General features: G+C 46.8%; 1 protein-coding gene across 1 annotated transcript in view; it reads left to right on the top strand.

Annotated features, from left to right (window-relative positions):
• Positions 1 to 14,271, top strand: part of SH3KBP1 (SH3 domain containing kinase binding protein 1) — a 344,251-nt gene extending 329,980 nt beyond the window's left edge. Inside the window, exons 14-18 of the mRNA XM_082864220.1 lie at positions 1,290 to 1,399; positions 4,866 to 4,994; positions 9,190 to 9,458; positions 12,472 to 12,535; positions 13,682 to 14,271. Coding sequence (XP_082720346.1) covers positions 1,290 to 1,399; positions 4,866 to 4,994; positions 9,190 to 9,458; positions 12,472 to 12,535; positions 13,682 to 13,723 — 614 coding nt within the window. The 3' untranslated portion in view covers positions 13,724 to 14,271. The remainder of the gene's footprint in view (positions 1 to 1,289; positions 1,400 to 4,865; positions 4,995 to 9,189; positions 9,459 to 12,471; positions 12,536 to 13,681) is intronic.
• Positions 14,272 to 16,900: the final 2,629 nt, after the last annotated feature.

The raw sequence follows: 16,900 nt of genomic DNA, 5'->3' as shown, positions 1-16,900 counted from the left end.
ACACAAATGACCTTCGCCTCACTTGCCTCTCTCTAGACAGAGAGGAAATCTCTTTCCCAGTGGCTCTCAGTAGACTTCCTTTTACTTCTCAGTGATCCAAATTGGGCTACATGGCTACCTCTAAACCAGTCACAGGCAAAGAGGAACAGGATTGCCATCATTGGCTTAGACCAGACGTGCCTCTGCTGGGCACATTGTCCTGAAAGAAAACCGGGGCTCTGTTAGGAGGGAGAATGGGAATGGTTTGGGAAGGCAGTGCCTGGCATGGCGAATGAAGCAGTCTCCCTGTCAGGAAGAGATGGCGTGTCCCCATTCACCAGCAGTAATGAGTCTCAGGGTCTGCGCCTATCTGCCAGCCATCCCTCTGTGCATCATACACAGATCTACACTTGGTTTGTAAATCCCCAGGACTCTGTAGGACCAGGTGACTCCCTTGGCCTGATCGTTTGTTGAAGGAGGTGGCGAAGTGAAGACAAAGGCCTTCCTCCTGGACACATGCCAGGTGCAGTGAGCTGAACGATGCTCCATTCATCTGTCAGTCACAGAGGTGGGAGCTCTCTGAGGACAGGCCTGTTTCTGCCATGCTCACTGGGGTAGCCTTAGTATCTAGCTCTGTGCGTGGCACAGAGTAGTTGCTCAGTCATAATGGAGTGAGTGAGTGAGTGAGCAGACTGATGACTGAAGAAGACATTGTCTCCATTGAGCAATGCTTCTGGAAACAGAATGGTCCGGGGCTCTGTGAGTCATCTGGAGAAACAGAAGCTTGCTCTCCATCTCCAGGGGGTTAAGAATCTAATGGTAGGGTGATGGTCAGAGTATTACGGTACAGCCAGAGAAGGAGGCTGCCCTCTCTTGTCTTCTGGAATCAACGACCAGCATTCACTTGCGCAAGGATATTGTACCTTGAGATAACTGCTTATAGTATTGTGACTGCAAGAATGTTTTATCTGCCAAAATGGACTTGGATTTGTGGAAGAAAGAGGATTCCTCCTTTACTCATCTTTCTGTAGCTTTTAGAGATTTATGAATATAGCTGTTGAAGGGGGAAAGAAGAGTCACGTTTCTCTTTCCTCCATAATAGCTTGTTAGACCGAGGAGGAGGTGATTTCTTTCATTCCGTTTGAATCACGTTGATGGGATAACCAAAGGATGTAAACAGCCTTCATAAATGATGAAGCGTAATCCTGACCTAAAGGATGATTATTAAGGAAAAGGGGTGCTTATGGCATAAGAACCTTCCCTTACTCCTGTTGATGCTCTTTAAAAAATCTGTTTTACTTTTGTTTTAGACCTAGAAGGGTTTGATTCCGTGGTGTCATCTACTGAGAAACTCAGTCACCCAACCACAAGCAGACCGAAAGCCACGGGGAGGAGGCCTCCGTCCCAGTCCCTGACGTCCGTAAGTGCCTCCTCGCTTGCCGACAGCTGGAAGGCAGGAAAGATCAGGGACTCTAGCTACGAACTGTTCTGCAAGCAGCTGATTCGAGGACACGCTGGGAGAGGGCGGTCATGAGATCCGCTGCCGACCAGAAGTGATTTGAGAGTCTTCTGGAATCAAGCAGTGATTCTTTCTTTTTGTTCTCTGTGTATCTGCCAGCGAGGTGGGGAACCCCTAGTCCCACTTTCCTTCTCTCTCCTTCCAGACGGATTCTTGTTTGAACCCAAAATGAAATTGGTAAGAACAAAATGGCATGTTTTCTGGTGGGAAAGGAGAGCAAGGCTGGTTTGGTCTGTGAACAAAAGAGAACTTTACTTAAAAAAAAAAAAAAAAAAGCAAAAGAAAGGGATCTGCCGCTCTACAGCACTTGGCAGTGGCCCAGGCTTTTTCTCCCAAAGCCCCGTCCTTGGCATTCCTCCACGGAACCCCGCACAGACCTTTAGGAGTTGGGTTTTAAACATACGAGGCACCTGGTCGTGCAGGAGACAACAGTCAGAACGCTCCGGATAACCCATGGAAGTTTTTGTTTGGGTCATTCTGAACAACTTTGTTTCTTATTAGAAAACCTGTAACACATTTATTGTACCACATTTGAAGCAAGAAATGCATAAAAAAGCAAGTAATAGAAGTAAGTAATCCTGCTCCCCCAAGCTAAGAACTGTTAACCTCTTGCTGTATATCTTTTATTTCTTCAAAAATGGGATCACACAGAACACGTGGCTTTAGAAGCTGCATTTCCCCCTTACACTGTACACCTTTCCCCTGTCATTACACATCCTTCCGTCACGTCACAGTGAATGGCTGCCTAGATAGAGTTCTAGCCTGGGAATATATGAGCGTTTATCTAGCCAGTGCGCCGTCACTGGACATCTATGTTGTTTCCATTCATCATAAACACTGAAGTGAATGTCATTGTAGAAAACTCTTGGTGCTTCTGCAAGCAGTGTATGTGTGTGTGTATATCTCTGTCTGTCTATCTATTTATCTCTATACATCAGATTGCCTTGTCCTTGCTGGGAATGCAGGACTAAGGCCTTTGGACCTTCACCCAGATGCCAGGGAATTAACCTTTTTCAGGTTTCCCAGGACACTTTTTACTAACTCTACCTAAGGGGTCATCATTTAGAAGAAAAAGAATGCCACTTCCTTTGAACGTCTTCTCTCATATCCACTGGGTCTGGAAGTGTGGTTTGAGTCATCCTATTTTTCCTCTTTGTAGGAGACATATCTGTGTATTACCATCTTTGGGGGAGAAAGACTTGAAACAGTGGCTTACTTTTTCACTCTTATATAGAGTACTGTGTCAATACCACCTTCTTTCCCCTTTCCCTCTCACCTCTCCACACCCTCATAAACACACAGCCTATTTAATTGCTTCTTAGTATCTCTGTATTTAAATTTTTAATCCTACCTCCCATATCTTCTCTATAGATCCTTCATCATTTTTGTTTCCCCTCCAAATCCTTCCTAACTTTTCAAGATCTAGAGGGCCTTGAGGCATCAGAATTAAATACAGAGAAATTTGAATTACCACCCCCCATCCCACCCTTGGTCCCTACATCCCATGTCTGAGAGTTTGTATATATTTGGGGGAGACCTGGTAAAGGCATCTCATCTTCTCTGCACTTTTAGATTACACATTGATTCATTCACTCATTCAACAAATACTGATGGGCATCTCCTATAGGCTAAGCTCTGTGCCAGGTACCAAGGCTGCAACTGGGAATAAGAGGTACATGGTTCTTGACCACAGGAAGCTTATGGCAATGGTGGCTCAAAGTTTGACATTTGATATGGAACAATTTTACTCGTGGACTTAAAACAGCAGGATACATTTGTGCTTTAAAGAAGTGTAATTACTGTACTCGCTTCCCTTCATTCCTATCCATCCCTATATGGATAGGTACATTGAATTCATGTTTACTCTTCTTCCTGTTAGCACCTGTAGGTTTTTCATAGCAAAATGGGATTGGTGGATGTGGACATATTCCTAAAAGGCCATTGGAGGGAATGATCGAGGAAATACATTAGTCATGACTCCCCATCCTGGGGCCTCTCAACCTAGCTTGAGCTGTTTATGTTTATCAAATTCAAAGAGCAAGCTTTGATTGGCAGCTCATGAATCATAGGTTATGTAGGAGGAAACTGCCTTTGGAATAAAATCTCAAAATGAAAGGATACAGGCATTGTAAGGTAATTAAGCTTAGATTAAAAGAAAGCTTGGTTGGAGGCGGGTGTTATTCTAGGTAATTGGATTTTCAGATTAAATGAAGATTAACAAACAAGACCTTTTCATTTTAAAACATCGCTTTAAAATTCCCTGCATGTATTGCTTAGTAAGTAAACAGAAGAAAACAAACAGTATTTGTAACTGGGATTTTTTTCTATAATGGTGCCAAGCAGTGATTCTAAATATGATTATTTTCCCACCACAGGGATAGAAGGCATAGAGGTAAGGCTGAATATGAACTCACCTAAAGATATCTCTGGAAGATTCTTCGTTTAAAAAGATTCCTTGCCACAGGAACTCTTATTTTCCTCTGCTTTGTCCTAAAATAGGGAAATTCTAGTACAGTAATCATTTTTGACCAAGTGATTCCAGTGAATTGGTTTACATTCATCCAGCTTTTGATCTTCACAGCGAGGCAGAAAGAGTAGGAGTGTTATCCCCATCTTTTACCAAGAGATGCTGCCATTCTGTAAGTACACCTTAGCAAAGATGGAATCCAAAATGGATAATGATTGCCCACAGCAATGAGGGCAGCGTTTTAGCCGCAGGCACCAAATTAGACGTGAGCTTGCTGTGCTGGCAGGCAGGGCTGTTCTCTGGGGCTGCAGAAACGCTGGTCACCGATCCGCAGGGGCAGTGATCCTTTGCCCCCGGAAATGGTTTCCTCTCAGACAAGTCCTTTTAGACACTTCAATATGCAATAGACCTGGTGGTTCTGGAAAAGGATCCGGAGGGAATGGAGGAGAGGCAGGTTAGAGGCAGCTTCCTCTCCACCTGTGTGTCCTTCCCCACTGGACTGTCAACCCTGTGAGAGCAGGGACCATGTCTGGCATGTCACTGTTAAGTTCAGTACCAAGCTGAGTGCTTGGCACACGGCAGCAAATGTTTACAAAAAAAGAGAGAGGCTCTGAGCAGGAAAAGATGGATGACAGATGCTCACATGGATGAAATGACCAACGGGCATCAGTGGAAAGATCCCATAGAAAGAAAGATCCCTGGTCTAGGAAATCTTAGTCTCAGTTCTGCCACTCTCTCTAGCACACAGATAATAGCACACTTTCTGCCCCATGGTTATAATGAGGAGACAAACAAAATAGAAGTGTCAGTGCTTTGAAAGGCACACTGCATTATGTTAACAAAAGCTATGTCAGCTAAGGTGTAATTCTGACAAGAGCATTTTCTTTTGGCTTTATCCAGTCTTCCCTTTCAAGCCCTGATATCTTTGACTCCCCAAGTCCTGAAGAAGATAAAGAAGAACACGTTTCGCTTGCACACAGAGGAGTGGACGCGTCAAAGAAAACTTCAAAGACTGTTACCATATCCCAAGTGAGTGGCCAGCCATGGCGAGGGTGTCCTGACAGTACGGAATCCCTGCCTTTACGTGTATGCTCTGATGATGAGTTATAAACCAAACAAGGATAAACAGATGTCTTAGTCACGTGGGGCTGCTAAAACAAAGTGCCATAGATTGGGTGACTTATAAACAATAGAAATTTATTTTTCACATTTCTGGTGGCTGGACGCCCAAGACCAGGGTGCCAGCATGGTCAGGTTCTGATGAGGGGTCTCTTCAGGGTTGTAGACTGCCAACTTCTCATTGTGTCCTCACATGGAGGAAATAGAGTGAGAGAGCTCTCTGGGGTCCCTTTTAGAAGGGCACTAACCCCGTTCATGAGCGCTCCACCCTCATGACCTAATCACCTTCCAAAGGTGCTATCTCCCAATACCGTCACAGCGGGGGTTAGGATTTTCATATGAATTTTGGAAGGACACAAACATTCAGTCCGTTGCAACAGGCAACACAAGTTTTTGTCATTCTTTGGTGACAGTGACTTTGGTAATCGAAATCCCTAGGGAATGTGACAGTCTCCAAAACTGGGCAGAAACCCATGTTTTCTCTTGTGGTTTGATCTCCTCTTCATACCATCAACCATACATACACACACACACACACACACACACACACAATGCCCTCGCACACCACCACCACCATCACCATCACAAGAACCAAAACAACTTTAAAAACCTAGAGGTGTCTAGAAAGACTACATTAAATATTAAATGCTGTGCCCTCTGCCCACAGATTGTGACTTTTATGTTCAAAACTGGTGGTGTCACAAATTATGGTTGGCAGTTCATGAATTTGAATAACTAATGGGATTTCTTAAAGAAAAGCTCATTTGGATTCGTTTATTAGGATAAATTTATAGTCATTTTAATGTTTAACATGTTTAAAAACATTAATTTCATTGCACACCCAGGGGATGGTATAGCTCTTTTATTACTGACTTGTGAGGAACAAAGAACACATTGTTTAGCAACTGCATGTGGCTTCTGAAGGGTACCCTGTACAAGTTCTGTTCGTCCTATGATTGTGAAGTAAGATTTTAAAATTCCATTTTCTCATGCGAAGAGAACCCAATCAGTTGGAATTATTTTCTGTAAACATTAGCAGCTGCCTTCTGTCTAAAAGCAGAAAATGGAAGTCATTTTTAAAGCACTCGAAGCACGAATTAACACAAAGAAATCAAAGGTGATGTGGAATTTTCTTCTGATAGATTTAAGAATTTATATGTATAGCTTTTCTTAAAAATCTGATATAGTCAGCAAAAATATGATCCTATAAAACAGATCGATTGTAATTATTCACAAAACTGAAGCAGTCTTCCTTTATAAAAGGTTTCCATTTACAGAAATTGGATTTAGATCCGTTTTTTTCTGGTGACCATAGGAATGCCTATAGTTGCAGCCTCTCCGAAGTCCCTAGGGTGTCTCTATAGTGACATCTACTGGTGGGCAGTGGCTCATCACGTTTCTGAGTTGCACTGTTCTATCCCATTAGCCTATTTCACTTGCCTGGAGTTGTCATGTCTTGTTTATTGCTTCTAGAAATTCCACCTGAACTAATTTGATCAGGGCATTTGGTGGCCTATACTCTGTGAGGGCTTATAATGAGTGCTTGTTAGCTGAAATGGGACGGGAGAGCGAGTCACGTAGGAAATGCAAAAAGAAGCGTTGATTGAAAAAGTGCCTGGAAGTCAGTCAGTGTGAGGACATCGGTGGGCTGAGGGAGGTGCGTGATAATGCAAGGTGGGAAATGGGGAAAAGTATGAACCCAGGAATAGAAAAGAAGCGAAGGAAATCAGGTCAGGAGAGCACGAATCTTCAGACTCAGGCAGCCACGGTCACGGTACCAGGCTTGAGGGTCCAGCTGATGGGGAGGGAATTGAATCTCAGTTCTGCTGCTTATGAGCTGTGAGACTTGGGGAATTTCTCAGCCACATCCCTAAGCCTCAGTTTCCTGCTCCGTCAAGCTGTGTGCCAACTAATCCTCATTTCAGTAGTCCAGCCAGCGTCCGGCATATAACCAGAGCTCCGTAAATGTCAGTCCCTCACCCCTCTGACTATGACTCCTGCTAACAATAAGCACAGGATGGTGGATCGCTCTCCCTGGCAGCAGAAAGTGATTTTCCTCAATGATAAGTTGGCAGAGAAAAGGCGAGCAGCAAGGCTGGGAATGATGGCCCATCTGCTTCTGGCTGACTCTGCCCAGTTTCTCCCTGTAGCACAGCCTGAATCCAGACTCTGCCTCCTCACTGTGCCAACCCAGCCTCGTCTTGGCTCCCGGCCTGGGCGCCGGCAGCCTCAGCTCCCTCCCCTCCCCCGCTTCACCCCCCAATGTCCCGTCTACTACCTGCCCCCATCCACCGCACCCCACCTGTGATCTCACCTTCCCTTGCAGCTGCCGCCTCCCCTAGGCCTGCTTTGTGCCCCTGTTCCCCCGACCCATGACCGTCGTCGTGTTCCCTGTGCCCTCCAGGCCCCCTCAGGGCACTTCTCCATCAGGCCTCCCCTGCCTGCCTCCTCCGTCTTCAGCCTTGGCTCTTACCCTCAAGATACCTCCCAGCTCAGGGTCTCCCCCATCTTTGAAAGCAAACAAAACCCTTCCTTGATCCTGCCTCCTCCTGAGGCTTCTCCACGAACACCCTCTCCCTTTCTCCCATCTTCTTTCCTCAGCCGAGTGTTTGGAAAGAGAGTTCTAAACTTGCAGGCCACGCCCCTCATGTCCCATGCAGGCGCTCACCTGCCTTGATCAGATTTCAGTCTCCCTTGGCTCCACCAAATGGACTCCCCCCTAATTCTCATCTCAGCATCCTCTGGAAACTCCTCCAGGAGACTTCCATGCCCCAGGCCCCCTCCTGGTCTGGCTCCATCCCCTCCCTCTCAGCACTTTGTCCCAGTCCCCAAGGGCTCTCCCCTCTCCCTCCACCTCTTCAACTTGGGGCGTCCGCAGGGTCCATCATTGTGCCTCTTCTCATTCTTCGTCATCCACCCCCATGGCTTGCACTGCCTCTGGTGATTTCTCTGGCCCAGCTCACTTTTTCAGTCATCGGCTCTACCCATTGGCCTTCCCCCTTGGCCATCCCTCAGGCTCCTAAAATTCCGTGTGTCCAAAACTGAGATCACTGTTTGGGCCTTCAGTCTGTTCTTCCTCCCATGAAAGGGTCAACCCTAACGCCTCCTTCCTCCATCCCCACCCATGGCCCTTGATCCGTACTTCCTCCTCGCCCACTACGGCCTGTCCAGGACCACATCCTCCTGGCCTTGGGGTGTCTGCTCTGGGAGGGCAGGGACTGTGTCTCTTGGTCGGATGAGCCTGCCATTGCCGCATCTCTCAAAGCTGTCTTCTCTCTATCCTCTTGGCCGCCGCCTGAGTCAAACCCTCACCATTTTTAGCTTTCACCGTATGAGTCTCCTAGCAATTGTCTAGACCTCCAGACCCACCAGACCTTCAGCCCTTCTGCAGCCACAGTGATCTTGAGCTCAGCAGGCGATCTTTTTAACCCTTTCCGCAAGCCCCCTGTGTGCGCCCTACCTCTCTCTTGCCCCCCTGACATTCTGGCTTCCCGTGAATGCAGTTCACTCTCGGGTCTCCAGGCCTCTGCTAGCACGCTCCCTCCTCTAGAACTTCCCCCGCCCCCCCCCCCGCCCCCCACTTACTCTTCTCTGACCTCCTCCTCCAGGATGAGGCTGTCGGCTCCTGCCTGATGCCCTCCCTCTGGGATGCTTGGTCCCTTGTGTATATTCTGTATATATATTCTGTATATACTTCTGCGGCGCTGTGTGCTTCCCACCCTGCGTGCACGCTCCCCCCTCATCTACAGTGTGTTGGTTGGTCTGTCTGTCTGCACCTCACTGGGCTCTAAGCTCCTTGAGGGCCAAGAAAATGTTTCGCTCACTTCAGGGTTTGCAGAGCCTAGCGGGTACATGGGCCTCTGGATGTGTACATTAAACCAGTCAGGAACTACCTGTTCAGAAAGGTGGTCAAATTTAAAGTTCATAAGGGGATGCCTGCACCAAGTAGGCCCTGGGGGCTTGTGGATGAAGGAATGAGTGAGTGAGTGGAGTATACGGAGGGCTGCAGGGACGGTGATGTAGATAGCGGGTTTTAGTAAACAGGACGGGGAGGTGCAGCACACGAATCCCTAGCCTGAATCCTCTCTGTCCTCACTCATCACAGGTGTCCGACAACAAAGCCTCGCTGCCGCCCAAGCCGGGGACCATGGCTGCGGGCAGTGGCGGGCCGGCCCCTCTGTCCTCAGCAGCATCCTCTCCCCTGTCGTCCTCTCTGGGAGCAGTTGGACACAGAGCCAACTCCCCGTCTCTGTTCGGCGCGGAAGGAAAACCAAAGATGGAGCCTCCAGCCAGCAGCCAGGCGGCCGTGGAGGAGCTGAGGACACAGGTCCGGGAGCTGAGGGGCATCGTCGAGACCATGAAGGACCAGCAGAAGTGAGTGTCTGCGGCCCCTTCTGTAACTGCCTCCGGGGGTTGCTTTCCACCGGCTCAGGGCCTGGTTCTGCCACCTTGGGGCCCAGCCTGTCCCTGAGGGTGGGCCGCCTCCCTGGGGATGGTGGCAGCAGGGCTGGGAGTGGGGGTGTGAACCCGAGGAGCTTCACTGAGCTCAGCTCCACGTGTAAACTGGGCCAGCTGCACACGGGCTGGCGCCGGGGCATAGGGGGAGGAGTCAGCTACAAGGGACGTGCTCAGCAGGCTGCGAAAAAGAAAGATCTTCAAATCCCCAGAAGACACCACGGAAGTGGTGCATACACCACTTCTTAATAATCCCAACAGCCAGCTTTTCTTCTAGCACCAGAAAAATTGCAATTCCTTCAGTTAGCTGCCCCATGAAGGAATTGGCTTGCATTTAGGGGTACAATGTATGCAAAAGATGCAGGGACTCTTTAAACCTGAGGCTTGACACTCATCAAGATGTTCTCACCAGGAGACTCGAGCGGCCTCTGTGCGTGCCTGCACACACGCAGTCCGCATCTCTGATCCTCAAGGGGCGCTTAGATGGGGAGAGGGACCTGCAAGCCAAAATAAATATCACACGCATGTCACCCAGGATGCTGTGTTCAGTTAAAAAATAATGGTAAAAGGATTAGAAGTCAGGAGGCACTTATCTGAATAAACGGAGGCGCAGAGAGGTTAGGGATCCGTTGGCTCTTTCTGGAGGGAACGGGGGAGGCATCTCGAGGTGTTTCCTGAGTAGGATTTCGAAAGCCGACCTAGCATTGCCAAGAGCAGAGCACCCCAGCAGAGGGCACAGCACGGGCAGGTTCACAGGCGCATGGAGCGGCCCGGCAGGTCAGTGCACTCCTGGTGCCTGGCCGCCCGGATCGGGAGGTGCCCGGGGCAGTGGCGGGCAATGGGGCCACAGACCCCCAGTCACACCTTCGGGAGGACGCCTGCAGCTGGAGGGCCCTGAAGTGTTTTGTGTACTTTGGGGAATAATTGGGTTAAACAAAGTTACTTTCTTCTCCGAAGGACTGCTCAGAGCCTTCACTGTGCATGGGAAGATGGAGGATAACGTATGCAGTGTTTCCCAAACGTACTTAATCACGGAGTCCATGTTTTCCCTAGAACATTCTAGGACAAGGCTTCCATGGAACTCAATTTGAGTACTATGGCTCTATTCGCTTCTGTTCCACTCAGGCTGGAGGTGTCATATGAATTGGGGGCCTCTTGGACTCACCCCCTGCCTGGAAGGGGCTCATCAGATAAATATGCAGAACCGCAGGATGGGACTAGAGCGGGTCTTGAGGGGCCAGCCAGGCTGCCCCTAACTCTTCCAAGTCCCCAGCTCGTATCTGACCCGGCACAGTATAGCTTTGCATACCCAAAGGCCCCACCCGTGTCCAGGCGACAGGTGTCCCCTGCCTGGACAGTGACCCGACAGCACCAGTACATCCCAGAGCACTGGTTCTCAGCCTTCCGAACAAGATGGGTCAGACACTCCTGGATCCAGGGCTTCGTCCCTTGGGGCCCTCGCTCTGAAAAGTGCCCGGAACTTTTCTGAAATGGCCTGTGCCTGAGTCTTGAGTGCAGAATCGCCAGTGCCTTGGGGCCACTCCACCCCTTTGTTCCTCTCTCCACTGTGAACCCGGGCATGGATGGCTGCACTTGTCCTTCCCCAGCCAACATCTTCTTGAATCAGACATCACAGTGGCCCCTCTCCAAGGCCTGCCCTTCACAGCCTTCCTCAGCTTGGCCCTCACGCCCAGGAGCACTGGGTCCCCCCCAGTCTCCCACCTTAGCTCTTGACGTCACTTTCCTTTCAGCCTTTGGCTCAAGTCTGTGCTGATTCCCGTCATCCCCAAACATGCAGTTCTCACCTCCCTGCTTCTGTCCTGGCTCTTCTCCATCAACTCCCCCATCTTCCTCCCTCCTCGTAGACGTACCCTTTTTTACTAGTTCAAGACTTAGCGACTTTCTTCGCACCTCCCTCCCCAGCTAACTCCCCAACCTGGACTGCTGGAGCATAGCGTGTGCTTGAATAAATGCAGGAACGCAGCACAGGTGGTTAATGTCAGAGAACCCAACGTGTTGACGGCAGTGCTGGGACACTGACCCAAGTGCAGGGACCATCGTGGTGCTCATCTGAAGTGAGCAAATGCTACATAACATCTACCTTGTTTCTTGTGCTGGTTCTGCGGTATTTGTGTTTTGATTTTCCAGTCCAGTTTATAAAAACGTGTGCGTGAAATGGAGTGTCTGGTACCCTAAAATGGAGTACAGCTCTCTGACCAGAGTTAGGATGGTTGCAGTGTCCTAAGTGTAGAGCCTGAGTTTGCAAGATGATTAGTTTTGTTCTACTTCACTGTTCACTGTTGGGAAGGGCACTGGGCTGTGTGTTCTGACTCGTGTCTGCTTTCTCTATGGCATGATTACCATATCGTTAGTTCAGTTCTTTTACCTCCAAGTTTTCGGGTGTTACTATTTGCACGATTTTGTGAGAATCTCTGAAAACGTACCAGTAACCTTTCAGTAATGTAAAACTCTGTGAAAATAAAAGAAATATATATGGAGTGGTAAAAATGTCTGCAATGAATATTATTATGTAAGTCCATGTAAAGACCAGTGATTCTATAATAAAGGACTAGTTAGAGGGAAGATGACCGAATATGAGCCTGGATACCTGGAGTGTCGTCATTGGGCAAGTCAGGCCACCTCTCTGGGCCTCAGTTTCCCCATCTTCTTTTAGGAGAAACTTGCACTAAGGGATTTCAAAGGTCATTTCAGACCTACTATTTGACGGCTACATATTTGGGGAGCCCAGAAATAAAGGCCTTTCCATCTGCAACAGGCTTTAAGCAATAGCCATTGCAAAGAAGATATAATGTAACGTTCTGTCCACACTCTCTTTGTAAAAGGATCAGATGGATTTTGTAATGATAAGAGACTTCATATCTCTTGTCGGGGAAGTCTGGGCTTTTGTTTAACTTTGTCATTTGCTTTCCAGACGAGAGATTAAGCAGTTACTGTCAGAGTTGGATGAAGAGAAGAAAATCCGGCTTCGGTTGCAGGTGGGTCCCTTGGGGTCCTGTTGCCCCGTGAGAGGCTCATTTGGGGGTGGGAGCAGAGTCCGGGCTTTATTTTGAAAATAATTGAGGGAGGAGATATGGGGCTATATGTACATGTATAGCTGACTCACTTTGTTTTAAAGCAGAAACTAACACACCATTGTAAAGCAATTATACTCCAATAAAGATGTTAAAAAAAAAAAAAGAAAAGAAATGATAGTTACTTCTCTACCAATTTCGATGCGCTTCCTGTGAGAATTTTCTTAGAACTACATAGCCCCCCTTCACATCCTCTCCTGGGATCCAGGAAGTCTTGGGGAAGGGAGGCATTAGCAAACGTGCCCCAAGTTGGGTTTCTCATTTGGACTTTATCTGAAACATCTCCTCTGTGAAAAGTTCCCCTCAGTTTTCAGAGGCCTCATTGTCGTAACTGCCAGAGGGCATATGGTGCCAGGGAGACCCCATTGGCGCTTCTGTCATGCCGCTGTTGGGACCCCCAGGACCACAGCGGGCCACACGTGGCACTTGCTCCTTATCTCTTTACTTCTCCCTGACAGCCGTGTCAGTCCTGCAGGGCATCAGAGCTGTGTCACCCCCTCTCTAGCCTCCCTCTGGTCTAACTCAGCCTTTACCAAAGGGTAGAGGGTGTATAGGAGTTGGGAATGGTAGGCTTTCAGCTCTCATGCAGTTGGTGCCCTTGGTGGTGACTGGGATCCATGGTGCTTAAAGGATAGGTAGCTGCTTGTCATCACTTTGCGGGTGCTGATAGACACCCCCTTGGGCCCAACCACAGCTGCCTTCCAGACCTGCCAAGTGGTCAGTGTGTCAGGACACGCTGCTCCACCCTCTGGCCAAGGAACTGAAATTACTGTTGTATCATTGCTTTTGACAAATTTTGGATACTGGTAGCCTGGGAATTCAAACATCCCCCCTTTCCTAGCACTTCGAGTTGGTGTGCCTGTTCTTTAGGTTTATGTCAATTTCTGGCATCATGATCAACTCTTCATTCAGATGTCATTTCACCCATTTCCCCTTTCAAATTGTCAGGTTGATTATTTGCTCTCAATCAACCAGGTTGCTTATCTTTCAGCTTTTATCCAACCAGCCAATTCATTGTGATTTTGTTCGGCTCTTGTTTTTCCTTTATAGATGGAAGTTAATGACATAAAGAAAGCTCTTCAATCAAAATGAATACTTGATAAATGAAATGTCGCATTATTCATCCCAAGTCCAAGACTCAAATTTTCCGCCCCAGCCAAAATAACCTTGTGCCAAAAGATGAAAAATTGCCTCAACATGTCCCTGTTTGAAAGATTAGCACAAAAGTCTTGATAGCACAACACAAATTCCATCCAAGAGGAGACTCTTCCCCATGGTATAGTCCTGGGTCTGGCACTGGTTGTGACTTAAACAGAGAAAATTGTGCTAAAGGCTTTTTTACTATGAGATCTCACGTGAAACGAAAACTCAGGCAGTTTAGTCCATAGTGGTACTATTTTGATGATATTTTCCATTAATAAAATGTAATTTTAGAGTCTTCGTTTACAAGCTTTATAATTTTATGATTTTTTTAATCGTGTTTTGCCACAGATTCCCCCAGTGTTTGTATTACACATAGTCCAGAGCGAGCATCCCATTCTTTTGCTTTAGGCGGAAAGCTGCCTCGCTCTGTGTCCCCCTCAAGGAGTCTATTACATATGCAATTTTAGGTCCAACCTGTCCCTCCTCCTGCCAGCAAACCCCACCACCCTAAGATAGATTTTAGCTTATATATGATGGTATATTTACAAAAAGAGAAAGAGAAAATCTGGTATTTGCAATGATCTGTGCCTTCTTTTTACCACCCTCTTGATTGGAGCTTTTGTGATGCAGCTACCATGATTTAAAAAACACACACACGCATTTATTTTTTTTAGTCACTTATCAAAGTCTACTAGAGGCCACTGTCTTCAAAGCTTCTCTCGCCTAACCAAAGGTCCTAAGAGGAGACAGCTGTGAAGTTGGGCGTGCTCTTTGGTACCAGCTGTGACTTTTAAGTTCTCCTAGTTTTAGGTTGTTCATGAACTAGAAATGTCACCCCTGCTTGATTTTTCATCAGCCAAGTTAAACCCCTGCTTCCTGTCCTTTGCACCTTTTGAGTGAACGGAATATGCATTATTAAAGCAAAAATAAATAAAAGTAAAATGCAAATGAAAACAAAGGCGGGGGGGAGTTGTATTATTTCCTGCACTAGGCTATCCACGTGTGCTGTTGTTGAAGGTGTACTCACATGATCTCATTTGCCTTGCTCTCTTGTAACCCCTTCCTCAGGTCCAAGAGAAAGGGGGGAGGCGCTTGGTGAAGCGTAGCCATTGGATCTCTCTTGCATTCATGGAATTGCTTTTTCCGACCCAAGGAAACTGGTGTTTGCTTGTCTGCTTTATCTTTGTAGCCAATGAAGCGTTCAGCTTTAGACTAATGTAACTGTTTTCTCATCCTTAGCAGAAAATAAGGGGAGCATACTGTATTGCAAGATAGTTTGGGGATTGGGGGGGCGGGGGGGATGGTCCCTTCATGGCCCCTGAAGGTGTTTTATGTGTTTCCAAAAAGCTGCTTTGTCCATTCCCTGAGTTTTAGAGCGAAACTACTAAATATGAGTAGGTTTGTACAACCACAAAGAATGAGAATTGATAACACTGAAGGAGTGATGCAAAAAAAAAGTCACACGTTCTTGATCATCGAAAGTATTACAAATGAATGTCTCTGCCTCTCTCCCTTCCCCTGCCTTCCTCTTACCTACTTATTCGCCCTTGTTGCCGGAGGCTGCTATTTCCCTCAGAGTATTTCCAGAGCCCTGGACATCCTGGTCCTCCAGGTACGGTTCCAGGATGATGGCAAAGTTAAGGGAAGGGAGTGTGTAAAGAAAGAAGCCTCACACCCTTCACTCTCATATCTGGACATACTGCCTTTCCAGCAGCCTTGCCCTCAGTTTGCTTGGGGCCAGGAGCGCCAAGTTTCCAAGGGCAACATAAAACATTCCTATACCCCTTGACTGCTCTAGGCATTTCTACGTTAAACTTGAAGCCTTTAGAGATTTCCCACCACCAAATATAAGAATGAGGATTGGATTCTTTGACATTTGGATTTCTCATTCACTCATCATGAAAATCCCTAACGGTATAGTTTTATATAATGTGTATACAGAGAAAGATTGTGAATAAATTAAATTGAGAGGTTGGAGTGCCCTCGTGGGGCACTGGCGACCTGAAAAATAGAGCCATTGGCTTTCTTTGTATCAGGAGAGAGAGGAGCAATTCTAGAAGGAGAAGTTGGCGTATCCAGCTTCATTACTGCCCTATGGGCTAACCAGCAAGAGGATTCTACAGTCATGGAACGGGATGAGCCACTGCCCGAACAGCCACCATCTTCACTCTTTACAAAATGGGCCTGTGAAGAATATTGAACAGCTTGCAAGTATCACTTTTGAAAAAATTCTTTTGCTTTCAGCATGGACTCGACCAGCATCTGTGGAGATTATTTTTTTGCTTCATTTTCTAAAGTTGTATTTAGAAAAGTCTTAAGTATTGTGCTTTGTAAAGAAGATGATTAAAATGAAGTTTTGTGGAAATATTTTTGTCCAAAGTTGTCATGGTCCAAGAGGAATGATCTCTTGGAATTAAAGTCACTTTCCTCCATTTTCCACAATTCGGTTACTCTCAGAGAAATGTCTTAATGTCTTCAGAAGAAATGGAATATAGTGCCCCCCTTCCCATCTTTCCCAAGTGAAGAGAAATAATCCAGTAAAATCTGTAGCTGTGAATTCCATTTTTAAGTTGTTCACTTTTACATTCATATTTACGCAGAAAATTCTAGTTAGGTCTAAATTCTTTTTTAGTGTAAAGATCATTAAATTATTATCCAAATAATTGTGTAAAGCCATTTTTATTCATCCACAACCGTCTAGACAGTATACTCAAGCACATGATTTGTTTCTCCCATAAAGACAGCCTGTATCTATCATCACATGTGTGTCTTTGGTTACTAATGGCAGGCTTTTCTTTCCTTTCGTAACCAGCTCCTTGACGGGAAAACCACAGGGAGTATAATTTACTGCTTACAGTTGCCATGGTCTGTATAAAAATAATCCCCACGTCCCACAAAGGTCTTTGTATTGTAACCTGAGGTCATCGTGGTCTCTTTTTTTGTAGTAGATTAGGTTTTAGTCCTCTAGTTATTTTAGCACAAATTAATGTCAAGATGTTTTAGCACCAAGAGGGTTTGGTAAAAAGCTTTTCTCTTTGGTTTTGTACAAACTGTTAACAAAGCAACGCGTGTGTGGGTGATAGGTGCTCAGCGTGGCTGATTGCAGTGTCCAACAGAGGGAAGGCT

Source organism: Leucopleurus acutus (genome assembly GCF_964270905.1).
Source record: "Leucopleurus acutus genome assembly, chromosome: X".
Classification (NCBI taxonomy): domain Eukaryota; kingdom Metazoa; phylum Chordata; class Mammalia; order Artiodactyla; family Delphinidae; genus Leucopleurus; species Leucopleurus acutus.
Note: the sequence above shows the minus strand (reverse complement) of the source record. Positions and strands in the feature narration are given on the sequence as shown.